This window comes from Trematomus bernacchii, unplaced genomic scaffold (assembly GCF_902827165.1).
Source record: "Trematomus bernacchii unplaced genomic scaffold, fTreBer1.1, whole genome shotgun sequence".
Classification (NCBI taxonomy): Eukaryota; Metazoa; Chordata; class Actinopteri; order Perciformes; family Nototheniidae; genus Trematomus; species Trematomus bernacchii.
Genome location: NW_022987593.1, coordinates 20482153 through 20495914, shown reverse-complemented (window position 1 = coordinate 20495914; position 13762 = coordinate 20482153). Strand labels below are relative to the sequence as shown.

Here is a 13762-nt window from a genome sequence, read left to right as displayed (position 1 = left end):
AATGTAATCACATGTTTTACTTAAATATGTGGTGTAATGTTTTTTGGGGCCATAAAATAAAATTACAACAGGATTGTACGGTTATGAATGCATTATAAGTTAGTTATGATGTAGTTAAAACGATATTGGATGATAGTCATTATTTTTGAGTGTTTTGGACTGAGATAAATCATGGGTCAAAATTGAACCGCGAACACCATGTAACAGCTTTCGAACACAACACAAGGGTTCAGGCATTCCTATGCTTGAGCATGGCTGACTGACATACCACATGAACATATTGATTATGAATAATAAAATAAATATTTCTTCTGGAAGTTGTCGAGGAATCTCTGTACGGATATGTGCACACATTCAGAAGTTGTGAATCATTTTTGAAAAATTAAAAGTGAGCTTTTCCAAAACAAACTTTATTCCGGGCCCTAATGCATTTCTTGAATCCTATTATTATATTGGAAAGTGACATTTCCTACACCATAAACATATACAGATTTAAGATTCCTTCACACTCTTTAATTCACAGAGAAAGCAGGTGAAGTAGGTTTTTACAAGTTGTGAAGATAAGGTTCAAATTAAGAAGTTGTACATCTAAAACGAGCTCAAATAAAACGTTCTCTATTATGTTGTGCATAGGCAAGTGTGTGTGGTTGTGGACGACTTCCCCCACCGGTGGTTTCTGGGTGTTTAAAACTACAGAGGCCAGAGAGGAATACCTCATAAATCTATAGGTCCTTGCAAGTTTTCACCCAGGTGAGAAAGAGGTAGGACGGAGAAGAGAAAAGGAGGGAGAGTGACCATGAAAACCCCAAAGAACACAAACACTTTGGTCTTCTGTCAAACTGGGGACTTTCATGGATCCGAGCTTCATCTGTAATGGAGGTCAAAGGAGGTTAAGAGGAGCGGAGGGAAAGCGGCAACATGGATAATTTGGATAAAGCAAAGGATCTCTACCACTTCAGGTAGAAATGTGGAGAAAATAAGTTGGACTGGATATGATACAGCTGATGATTCAACGCTATTTGAGACAAGAAAACCTATGGAGGTCACGTCAGTGGTCAGAAATGTATTTCATGTTTTGAAAGTGACTGAACTAATCCCCATAAGGAGACTCCCTGGAATCTTGTGCAACTGAAGTCGACTTCAAGCTAACCTCGCCTCGGCAGGACATGCCGTCAGAGATTTTGAGGGCACTTTGTCACGATTTTGGAGAGTGGAGGGCATTATCTTTGGGGATAACAATCGACTGGAAGCTCCTTCGAATCGTCACTGAAGCTGCTGGCCTTTTCATTGTTCATCTACCTTGTCTTCTTATTGGATTAAAACATATGTCACCTATCGCATATCAATGCTGTTTCTTGGCTTCACAGCTTGTATACAAGTTGGTTTTTACCTGCATTTTCTGGGACACATTTTCGAAAAATAATTGCTGTATTTTCTATCAGAAGCCATCTGTTCTACACCTCACAGCATGACATGGTCGTACAGATTTTAAAAGCTTTTGAAATTGAATGCAATGTCCTTGGATCTGTGAACCTGCCATGAACTGCACGACCAACGCCACCATCACGCCTCAGCTGGGCCTCGTCCTGAGCCCAGGGGCTGAAAATGGAGGGACTCAGGACAGTAGTGGTGGTGGAGGTACTGGTGGTGGACTTTGGGTGACATCTCTACTTGGTGTAACTCTGATGTTCATGTGTGCCATGGGTGTGGCGGGCAACATGTACACGCTCGTCATCACGCGATCGGCTGCCTTGCGTAGAAATGGCTCGATGTACGTTTACATCGTCAACTTGGCTCTGGCGGATCTCCTCTACTTGTCCACCATCCCCTTCGTCGTTTGTACTTACTTCGCCCACGACTGGCTGTTCGGAGAGGCGGGATGTCGCATCCTGCTGAGCCTCGACCTCCTCACCATGCACGCCAGCGTCTTCATCCTGGTCGCTATGAGTCTTGAACGCTACCGTGCCGTGGCGAGTCCTTTCAGCGCTCACAAGTCCTCGACTCGTAAACGGAGGCTAGCTGCGTGGGTTATCTGGGGGTTAGCTTTCGTGCTAACGCTCCCCATGATGGTGATGATCCGCCTCAGAGAGGGGAAACCGACCGCTAGTGGAACGGTGAAGAGGATCTGCTTCCCTACGTGGACGTATGAGGCCTTCAAGGCTTACATCACCGTGCTGTTTCTGACCAGTGTTTTAGTTCCTGGATTGATAATCGTCGGGCTGTACGTGGGGCTAGCTAGCCGCTACTGGGCGGTTCAGGCTAGTTTTGGAGGCAGCAGCCGTTCTGCCAACAGGAGAGGACTCAAACAGAAAGTTGTGTCCATGATCTTCAGCATCGTGGTGGCATACTGGGCGTGTTTCCTGCCTTTCTGGGGATGGCAGCTAGCCAAACTCTTCTCTCCAGAGTCCCTCAGTGCTTTGTCTCCGGCGGCGCATAATTACGTGAATTTCTTCGTCACGTGTCTGACGTACGGGAACAGCTGCATCAATCCATTTCTTTACACTCTCCTGACCCGAAACTATAAAGACTACTTGGCCCAGAAAAGTCAGTCCGTGGGATCGAGCAGGGCTGACCCCGTATCAGCTGTGACGACGCCACTGCAGGAACTTTAGTGGATGAATAAATACCCGCTAAGCATTGACACCCAAGTGAGACATTGGTATTGACTGTTTATCCGCCTGAGGGAGGACATTTCTGTTCTAGATTCTTTGTACATAACTGGAAAGTGTCATATTTGTGAGACATTTGTAATCTGTCGGTTTTTTCTGAGAACATTTTAAGCTATGTAAAGGTGTTTAACCAGAGCTGTTAAGGATTAAGAGAAATCCAACACAGCAGGTGGATGTTTGCTGACATAGAAATCTGTTTGAAGGCAAACGACAAACATTTTAGCATTTTAATTTTTGTTTTGTATAGAGAAAGAAGACTTATTCTCACATGTACAGGACAAATGGCTGTCAAACTATTACCAAATCTGCCTCCTTGAATTATGTTAAAAAACACATTTGTATATGAACTTTAGGTTACAAATATGTGGGTTCAATTGCCAGTTGTTACTTAAATGCAAAAGGTTTAATAAGTTGTAAAATAGGATATTTTAATAGTTTTGAATACATCTAGGGAAGAAATGCTGGCGACACGAATTCATCGTAGCACTTTTCAATGGCTTTAAATTGTCTGATGTTTGGTCAATGCAATGGAAACGTAAAGATTGTTCCTTTCCTCTCCTATCTGCCGTACCACTTTAAACACACACATGTAAAGGATATTTCATCTGCGTGCAGGGAATGTGTTTGCATCGTGCCACATTCCTCAGCCTCGAGCCACCGCTTCTTTGAGTCCTCCTGCAAATTGACTCTGAAAGAGCTGCTTCATCTCACCTCTGTCGTATATACACTCCCTCTCTTTGCATTACCCTGTTTAATACTCTATAACCTGCTCTTTATTCATAGTGCAATAACTATGTTAGCCACATTCATGAACAAGGAGTTCAGATGCAATTTTTCCTCTTGTTTTTGTCATTATTTTTCATGTGATCAATGTTTAGTACTAGTTCTAACATACTTCCTTTATTACAAACTTGATCGTGCTAGAGACCAGATTTATGGACATTAAGACGGTATGTTAAGTCGTCGCCTGTAGAAATCATGCAGCTTCAATAGCTTTTATCTGGTTGTAATTCCATAAAATGTTATTGACATCCAATTTTAAGTTGTTTTAAAACATGCACTGGTTTTATTTTCTGAGTTGCATTTATTTTATGCAACTATTTAAATTCCAATTGTATGTTTTGATATTAAAGGGTCCCTATTCTGCTCATTTTCATTGTCAGGTGTATATCAGTATGTAGTGTCTCTACTTTAAAGAGTCCTCTCCTGCTGATGTTCAGGTGTATATCAGTATGTAGTGTCTCTACTTTAAAGAGTCCTCTCCTGCTGATGTCCAGGTGTATATCAGTATGTAGTGTCTCTACTTTAAAGAGTCCTCTCCTGTTGATGTTCAGGTGTATATCAGTATGTAGTGTCTCTACTTTAAAGAGTCCTCTCCTGCTGATGTTCAGGTGTATATCAGTATGTAGTGTCTCTACTTTAAAGAGTCCTCTCCTGCTGATGTTCTGGTGTATATCAGTATGTAGTGTCTCTACTTTAAAGAGTCCTCTCCTGCTGATGTTCAGGTGTATATCAGTATGTAGTGTCTCTACTTTAAAGAGTCCTCTCCTGCTGATGTTCAGGGTGTATATCAGTATGTAGTGTCTCTACTTTAAAGAGTCCTCTCCTGCTGATGTTCAGGTGTATATCAGTATGTAGTGTCTCTACTTTAAAGAGTCCACTCCTGCTGATGTTCAGGTGTATATCAGTATGTAGTGTCTCTACTTTAAAGAGTCCTCTCCTGCTGATGTTCAGGTGTATATCAGTATGTAGTGTCTCTACTTTAAAGAGTCCTCTCCTGCTGATGTTCAGGTTTATATCAGTATGTAGTGTCTCTACTTTAAAGAGTCCACTCCTGCTGATGTTCTGGTGTATATCAGTATGTAGTGTCTCTACTTTAAAGAGTCCTCTCCTGCTGATGTTCAGGTGTATATCAGTATGTAGTGTCTCTACTTTAAAGAGTCCTCTCCTGCTGATGTTCAGGTGTATATCAGTATGTAGTGTCTCTACTTTAAAGAGTCCTCTCCTGCTGATGTTCAGGTGTATATCAGTATGTAGTGTCTCTACTTTAAAGAGTCCTCTCCTGCTGATGTTCAGGTGTATATCAGTATGTAGTGTCTCTACTTTAAAGAGTCCTCTCCTGCTGATGTTCAGGTGTATATCAGTATGTAGTGTCTCTACATGTCTCCATGCTTTAATGTTCAAAAAGCTCTTTATTGTTCTCATACTGTCTGTGTTGCAGCACCTCTTTTCACCCTCTGTCTGAAACCAGAGCCCCGTCTGCTCTGATTGGTTAGCTGGCCGGCTCTGTTGTGATTGGGCAACCTCTTAGAGATGTCCCTTCCCTCAGCCATTTGGTATGTTAGCCTTTGCAGACCATTTACATGCAGAAAAACCTATATAACACACTATAGGAGAGGGAAAACCCCCAACATAATAATAGGGCCCCTTTAATACTCCTCAGACTGTGCGAAAATAGTAAAGACAAATATGACTGGTATCAGAATGATGACTGTATTTGAAAGTGACCCTTTCCAGATCAATTTAGACTCATTGTGTGAGATTGTTCAGCAGTTTGTGTGTGTGTATCAAAGAGTAAGACATAGACACGCTTTTTTTTCCACAGCATTTAATAACAAACCCAGAGACTGATGAGATGTCAAAGCAGACACACTGAGCTAAGATGTGCTGTGGCTCCCTCTTATGGCCATTTCCTCCTACTACAAACTCACATATCTATTGTAAAACAGACTATTAAAGCAACACACAAAGGGTGGACAGATCCAGAGTTTGACTTCTACTTCATCTTGATGCCAATGATCCTCGCGTCTCCGCTGACATCGAAAAACTTGTACTTGACGTCTCCCAGGCGGTTTGGGAAGTTCAGCATCGAACCGTCAGGAAGTGTGAGGTAGAACTGCTCCATGTTGAAGTTGATGTAAAACTGAAGACAAAACGAGAATACAGGGTTTATCTTTCCCTTCATACGAGGAAACAAAGACAAGAGGACATGTATGCTATCTCTTTCGGGGGTTATTACGTTTATTGAGCCGTGCACCTTCATGATTAGACAGAACTAGACTGTTGACTTTAGAGCTCATTCGTTATGAGGAAATACATCATGAGATTTGAACTTGAGCCACATGACTGTGTGTGTGTGTGTGTGTGTGTGTGTGTGGTGTGTGTGTGTGTGTGTGTGTGTTGTGTGTGTGTGTGTGTGTGTGTGTGTGTGTGTGTGTGTGTGTGTGTGTGTGTGTGTGTGTGTGTGTGTGTGTGTGTGTGTGTGTGTGTGTGTGTGTGTGTGAGTTATGCAGGCTGCCTCGGGAATTACACATTTGACACCTTTTATGTTGCAGAATGTAGGAAAGGGCTGCAAGGTCTATGAAATATAATCTCAAAATTCAAAAAAGGAAAATAAAAGGCCACGTTTTTTAAATTTCATCTCAGAATTCTCAAAAAAAAAATTGGATTATTTGAAATAAAGTAAAAATGTTGAGATCAAAATCAATTTCTTAAGGAAAGTGTCGGAATTCTGACCTTATTTTCAGAAATCTGAGATTCAAGCAAAAAGTCAGAACTATTTTATTCCCAAAAATCTGCCTTTTTTGAAGAATTCAGACTTTTTTTAATTAAAAATCTCAAAATGAAAGTAAGTCATCCGTCAAAGACATTTCTAGTCCTAATCCTCTTCCGTGTCATTAAGTCATACTTCCTCTTATCAATAAACAAAAAGGTGAAATGACAAGCAATACAAAAATAAATTGTTTTTTTCCTTATTCAATTAAATAAATATGAATTCTTAGATAAACTAAATCCATTTTCTGAAACATCTTAAATTATTTTGGTGAATATTGTGAACATTTGTTAAATTCCAAGAAAATATATTATATCAGAAGGAAGAGTAACCCTAACCCTAATAATAATAATAATAATTATAATGGCTCTGTAAATGTTTTCTGTCATACTTTTTCCATCTTTCATTTCCATTAATCTTTATTTCTTAATGTGTACATTTCATAGTTTGTTTCACTAATAACTAAGTGTTTGTTATCAGACTTAACAGACTTCTTCCAGACTACAGATATCGACTTCCTCCCAACACACCTTGCACTCCTCCCCTCTCACAAAGGGGAAGTTCCCCTCCCTCGCCTCGTCCCCCCAGCTCCCTCCGGACAGAGAGTTGAAGACGATGGTGTTCACGTCTCCTTCGCTGTCGAATCTGGGGTTGAAGTGCAGAGCGACGTTCTCAGAATCATGGCCGATGTTGATGGCAAAGCTGAAATGGAGGCGATGGAAAAACCCTTAATATGCAGCTTGTATAACATTATGTTACTGTAGAGTATAACAGTATAATAAGGTGATAATCCATTTACTTGTATATAGACTCTTCTTGCCCTATTTCAATTTTATTTGTATTGACTTGCACATCTCAAAACAATCTCTTGCACTATTTTATCTGTTTTATTTGTTTTAGGTCCTATACAGAGTAGTGGAGTACAAATACTTTGTTAAGTACATTTTTCTGGTATCAGTACTCCAATACATATTTTTCTGACGACTTTTTACTTTTACTTCTTACATTTTGAACACAAATACCTGTACTTTCTACTTCTTACATGTTGAACACAAATACCTGTACTTTCTACTTCTTACATGTTGAACCCAAATACCTGTACTTTCTACTTCTTACATGTTGAACACAAATACCTGTACTTTCTACTTCTTACATGTTGAACACAAATACCTGTACTTTCTACTTCTTACATGTTGAACACAAATACCTGTACTTTCTACTTCTTACATGTTGAACACAAATACCTGTACTTTCTACTTCTTACATGTTGAACACAAACACCTGTACTTTCTACTTCTTACATGTTGAACACAAATACCTGTACTTTCTACTTCTTACATGTTGAACACAAATACCTGTACTTTCTACTTCTTACATGTTGAACACAAATACCTGTATTTTCTACTTCTTACATGTTGAACACAAATACCTGTACTTTCTACTTCTTACATGTTGAACACAAATACCTGTACTTTCTACTTCTTACATGTTGAACACAAATACCTGTACTTTCTACTTCTTACATGTTGAACCCAAATACCTGTACTTTCTACTTCTCACATTTTGAACACAAATACCTGTACTTTCTACTTCTTACATGTTGAACACAAATACCTGTACTTTCTACTTCTTACATGTTGAACACAAATACCTGTACTTTCTACTTCTTACATGTTGAACCCAAATACCTGTACTTTCTACTTCTTACATGTTGAACCCAAATACCTGTACTTTCTACTTCTTACATTTCCCAAACAGGCTGGTTCCTTTAGTTTGAATGTGTGTTTGGTGGCGTGATCATTATTATTTAGAGTCATTGCGTGCCTATTGATTTGAACACGATCCGTGTATCCATCATTTCCTGGTCTTCTCTAAAGAAGAGGGACCAATGAAAACGTTGTCATGTTGCCGTTGTTCAGCATGGAAACATTCATTAGCTAACAATGACATTATTGTTCTATTGATATAAAGGGAGGTCAGGTACTCTTTAAAACAGCTGCTAGTTATGGGTACTTTTTACTGAAGTACATTTCAAAGCCCTCTTTACTTTCACTTGAGTAAAGAAGTTTAGTCAGTACTTCTACTTTTACCAGAGTATTTTTAAACACGAGTATCTGTACTTCTACTTGAGTAAAGGATGTGTGTACTTTAACATCTCTGCGAAGCTGCAATGGAGGTTGAAAAAAGGAGGCGATGGAAAGGGGAAGAAGTGGATGAAACATTAACCTCTCTTCCACTTCCTCTTCATTCAGTGTTACTGAAGAGTCTATATCTGTGATCTCTGATGAGTCGAACTTACGAATTGCAGTCGTCCTTGGGCTTGATGCGGATCTTGAACTGACTCCCCTCCTTGAATGTCATGTTGGTGATTTTCTGTAAAGGGAAATAAGACGAGAGAAATATGTGAACAGATTAAAAAAGATGGAGGAGTCCTACCTAAAAAAAAGATTAACTTACTTAAAGGTGGGGTAGGTAAGTTTGAGAAACCGGCTCGAGATACACTTGTTGTTATATTCCATGGAATGCTCTTAACATCCCGATAGCAATGAATATCTGAAGTGCTTTGACAAAAAATCCATTAAAAAATATCATCTGTGGAAGCTGTAGTACTTTAAAAAGTACGACCAATCATCTGAGCCGGCCCGGCTAAAATAACTGGATGGCCTACCTGCCTGTCAGCCTTCCATCTGTGCACAAACTTATCTCGTGCCCTCATTGGTCATGTGCGCGTTCGTGTGTGTTGGAGGAGGGGCTCTGTAAGGAAGTGGCAGATTTTCTCCGGTTGTGTATTTTCAAATTCTAGCGCACTCGAGCTGGTTTCTCTACCTTACCTCTCTATCTCTAACTTACCTACCCTACCTTTAAACTACATGTAACAAAGTATTACAATACAACTTCTACATGAGGGTTAGGGTTAGAAAATGGGGTTACACATCTAGTCGCCTTTTCATTTTAGTACAGCTTAAGTTTGGATCAGACCACCAATTTGAAGGATGAAAGAGATAATGAATAAGAAGCAGGGCTTACTATTTCTCATGTTATAAAAAATCGTTTACTTCCTTAGTTGGATGGATGGATCCTGGTTGAATGATGTTTTCACAGATTGGATTTTAAGGGTTACAAAAAAAGGTAGTTTTAGGGTTATATAACTAGTCGATTTACTATGATAGTACAGCTAAAGTTTGGATCAAACCAATAAACTGGGGGGGGAGAAGAAAGGCAGGACGAATTGTGAGCTATTGACGGCTCTATCTGTATATTTTCTACAAGTGAAACTAAAACTCACGGATGAACGATATCAACGTTGGTCAGAAGATATTTGTAATTAACAACACGTCTGTTAATCTACAGGTATAAAGAATGCTTTGAAATATAATTTACATATTTTAAGAGATGGAAATTAATGACCGTGTTGTCGATGTTCTGTGGGGGAATTGATTATTAGACGTGTTCTTGTTTTAGCTGTTGATGATCAACCAGGGTGAAAAGTACCGAGACAGAAAGGGCGTTAGGGTTAGGGTTAGAAAACTGGTTAGGATTACACAACTAGTCGCCTTTTCATTTTATAGTTCAGTTAAAGTTTGGATCAGCCCACTAATACGGGGGATAGAGGAGATCATTTACAAGAGGAAGGTCTAAATATGAACCCATGACTGTTCCTCGTGGTCATCCTCATGAAAAAACAAGGTATCTTGTATTGGCAAAGAGGATATCAAATTAAGTCAGAAGTTAGAAGATAATTCATTTTAAAACCAGTCTGTTCATCTACAGGTATCAATACTGCTTTGACATTTAATTTACACATTTGAAGAGATGAACATGAACTGTTGGTGATTGTAGTTGTTCTTATTTTAGCTGTCGATGATCAACCAGGGTGTTCAAATTGCCCTCGGCTGTAAAAGTACTGAAACAGGAAGGCGCCGTATTTGTTCCTTGACATGTGGTTATCATATATAGACAATAAAACCATAAAGACACACACACACACACACACACACACACACACACACACACACACACACACACACACACACACACACACACACACACACACACACACACACACAGACACCACACACACACCACACACGGACCTTCTGCTACAGTATATGTGCACACGCTAAATAGGTATTTAAAAAAGGTGTGGGTGTGTGTGCCCATATAAAAATTAAAGAAAATAAACTAATATTGAAATAGGAAACACCTAAGATTGTTTTGAAGTTTGCACTCCAGGAAAAATAATATAATAGTGGCATACCACAGAGTTTTCTTCAAATTCAGTGTACCTGTTAACCTAATCAATAAAGCAATGACTTCCGATACGCCTGCACCACACCTAAAGATCCAAAGATACCTCCGTCTTTACCCGCCACGCTACCTCTTATCTCCGATCAATGCTGGTTTATCATTGACTGCTAAGGCTTGGAGTTGGAGAATAATTAAGTCAAGTTACACTTCATTAATTCCCATGAGGATTTAAGACGTTGTTGGTGTTACGCTCTAGAAATGGCGGCACAATACCTGTCTTGTAATGCCAAGTCTTTAGTATATTGTAAATTAATATAAATGCAGTTTCAGGAGTATCTTCTGTCAGTAAGTTAATCACTGATTTAGATGTTCAAAATCTGAATACATGGCCTTGCTTGGAAGAAATGTACATTTTAAATTAGTTGCAGAGCTTTGGTTTCAAGGTTCACATCTTTATCACACTATAGAAGTTATACATATGTAGTTTCAGACCGTTGAGTGACTGCTAATGATTGACAAGATACTCCGTAGAGAGATATGTCTATAGCAAAAAAGGAAATAAATAGGTGCTAATACTATCAAACCTTTTCTTTTCTTTCCAATCAACCATTAGGATATTAGAAATGGAGGTAAATCTGTGTTAATACTGCAAATAATGTAACTTAAAGCTCTGTACAATTGTCCACTTCCACCTTCAATCTGTACATTTTAGAATATAGATTTAGATATATACTTACTTATAATAAATCTGTACATTTTAAAAAGTGTAAAGGATCAAAACAGCAAGATATACGGTATCTCTTCTATGTATTTAGAAGTGGCCCAATACACATTTTTGATGGACTTAGGTAGGTAAAGCAATCTTATTCTGAAGTTTAATATTATTCGGAAGTGTAATACCGTTACGATAAAATGACACAATCATAAATGCAGTTCATGTGGAGAATGATTAACATGAGTCTTGTGGCTCCACTCACCATCTTGGCTGTCGTCAGGTGTCTGTCCCTCAGTGACAGAGCTCTGCACACAGGTGAGTCTTTATATACCACCTGTGACGTTTACTGAAGACAGGAAGAGTTGTAAAAACAAATAGACCAATCACACGTGACTTCTCCTTTCAACCGCTACTTCATTATGGGCTATTATTTTTACAGCAAGGGGTATTAAAATTCATATCATAACATAGACATCAGATATAACCTGCACTGAACATTAATATTAATACTATTTGCACTGTATGTACTTGAGTAAGTACTCAGATCTTGTACTTGAGTAAAAGTAGAAGTACTCAGATCTTGTACTTGAGTAAAAGTAGAAGTACTCAGATCTTGTTCTTGAGTAAAAGTAGAAGTACTCAGATCTTGTACTTGAGTAAAAGTAGAAGTACTCAGATCTTGTACTTGAGTAAAAGTAGAAGTACTCAGATCTTGTACTTGAGTAAAAGTAGAAGTACTCAGATCTGGTACTTGAGTAAAAGTAGAAGTACTCAGATCTGGTACTTGAGTGAAAGTTGAAGTACTCAGATCTTGTACTTGAGTAAAAGTAGAAGTACCAGAGTGTAGGAATACACTGTTACAGTAAAAGTCCATTCAAAATGTTCCTCAAGTAAAAGTAGAAAAGTATCATCATCAAAATATAGTGAAAGTAGCGACAGTAAAAGTAGTCATTGTGCAGATTGGTCCATTTCAGAATAATATATATGATATGTTTTATAATGATTGATCATTAAAGTGTTCTCAAAGCTGGTAAAGGTGCAGCTAGTTTGAATGACTTTGTATACTGCAGGGTAGCTTGAGGATTTACTCCAGGTGGAACTAAAGTCTGATTTAACACTTGATTATATTTCACATCATTCATCCAGATCTGTGAAGTAACTAAAGGGATTAAATACATGTAGTGGAGTAAAAGTACAAAATGTACATCTAAATAGAAGTAGAAGTAGTATAAATGGAAATACTCAAGTAAAGTACCTCAAAATGGTATTTAAGTAAAGTACTTGAGTAAATGTACTTAGTTACTTTACACTTCTGATTATTATTAGTTGTTGTTGTTATTAAGTGCTTGTTTCTGAAAGTATGCCACGCTTTTTACGTAGCAACGGTACTAACAGCAGTGGGCGTGGCTTTGAGAACAGTAGCCAATCACCTCTCTCCATTTGGTGATGGGCGGGGCCTGCATTCAGTGCCCAGAAACTGAAGCTAACCCGAATAAACAACTGAGTTAGCTCCTCAGCTAGTTAGCAACATATGGTACGTGTTCATTTCCTCATTCCTTTAACGTCTAACTTCGCTTCTTTACACCTTTAACTTCAACATTGTAGTCTAAATGTACTGCTATCATGTATAACTAATGTGTTCTTAGTATAGGTGTGTTAACTGTACATATTCTAACGGTAAGTTCGATGTTTGCTAGCATTAGCTAGCTTTAAGATAGTATCTTTTGTTGTTGTTGTTGTTGTTGTTGTTGTTGGTTACGCCTTTTGCGGCATGCTTTGGCAATGGTATGTTTTTGATGTGGTCATGCCAATAAAGCTCCTTCTGTATTATATTGTATTAATAGTGAATCTAACTTCTGACTGTGCTAACGGCTAACTGTAAGCTAGCTAGTTTGTTTATTTATTTCTGCTGCGTTTGCATATATCAGTTGAAATGGCGTCGCTAGAGGAGACAGAACCAACCACAGAACCAGAGAAATGTCCGGATGTAACACCAGTAGAGTCCATAGTCCCTGCATGTATGTTTGCTCCGGACCGGGACTGTGCGGAGGATCCATGCGGGGAAGAGGGCTTGGAAGACGGCGAGGGAACTAACGGAGACACCGGGGATCATTTGGACTTAAGCAACAAGGTGGGCCTCACTGTACATCTCTAAACGTTTTTCCAGCAAAGAAGATGTTTGTTATGATTCAATACACTGTGCAGAGACACGTAATAAGATATATGTATTGCATGAAAGCTGCATGACGTTATTTTGTGTTGTGCTGGCTGTGCAAAACATCAAAATGAACACGTATGTATCACAATCAGACTTCATTTATTCGGACATTGACATTGTTACAAAAATAGTAAAGATAGAGACACAAATACAACACTATTAGATACAAAGCATGCATGTTTAAACGAAAGTACAAATATGTATTGCATCATGGAAGCTGCAAAACATCAAAAAGTGACACGTTGTAACTTCATCCTATCCAGCCATGGGGTATAATTTACTCTGTGTGAGTGCAAGTCATTTGTATATTGGTATGAGGAGCCGCCTGGATATGCATTATTCAAATGTATGAGTGTTTT

General features: G+C 38.8%; 4 protein-coding genes across 4 annotated transcripts in view; 2 read left to right on the top strand and 2 right to left on the bottom strand.

The window, feature by feature from the left end:
• Positions 1-13762, bottom strand: part of LOC117482071 (B-cell receptor CD22-like) — a 1109798-nt gene that overhangs the window by 45122 nt on the left and 1050914 nt on the right. The gene's annotated exons all lie outside the window — the stretch shown is intronic.
• LOC117482091 (urotensin-2 receptor) lies at positions 1539-2612 on the top strand. Its single transcript, XM_034130093.1, has one exon. It carries the CDS (start codon positions 1539-1541, stop codon positions 2610-2612), a length of 1074 nt encoding a protein of 357 aa, XP_033985984.1.
• Positions 5268-11502, bottom strand: lgals2b (lectin, galactoside-binding, soluble, 2b). Its single transcript, XM_034130111.1, has 4 exons — positions 11448-11502; positions 8522-8595; positions 6753-6924; positions 5268-5592 (listed from the first exon to the last, which is right to left on the bottom strand). Exons 1-4 carry the CDS (start codon positions 11448-11450, stop codon positions 5446-5448), a joined length of 396 nt encoding a protein of 131 aa, XP_033986002.1. The 5' UTR covers positions 11451-11502; the 3' UTR covers positions 5268-5445.
• LOC117482051 (GTP-binding protein 1-like) overlaps positions 12578-13762 on the top strand; it is a 32509-nt gene continuing 31324 nt past the window's right edge. The window contains exons 1-2 of the mRNA XM_034130030.1: positions 12578-12719; positions 13114-13316. Of these exons, the coding sequence (XP_033985921.1) occupies positions 13119-13316 (198 nt within the window). The 5' untranslated portion in view covers positions 12578-12719; positions 13114-13118. The remainder of the gene's footprint in view (positions 12720-13113; positions 13317-13762) is intronic.

Coding starts and splice junctions, on each gene's coding strand:
- LOC117482091 (XM_034130093.1), top strand. CDS start 1,539: ATGAACTGCACGACCAACGCCACCATCACGCCTCAGCTGGGCCTCGTC.
- lgals2b (XM_034130111.1), bottom strand. Junction 6,925..8,521: donor CCCAAGGACGACTGCAATTC/GTAAGTTCGACT, acceptor CCTCCATTTCAG/CTTTGCCATCAACATCGGCC. Junction 5,593..6,752: donor TGAGAGGGGAGGAGTGCAAG/GTGTGTTGGGAG, acceptor TTTTGTCTTCAG/TTTTACATCAACTTCAACAT.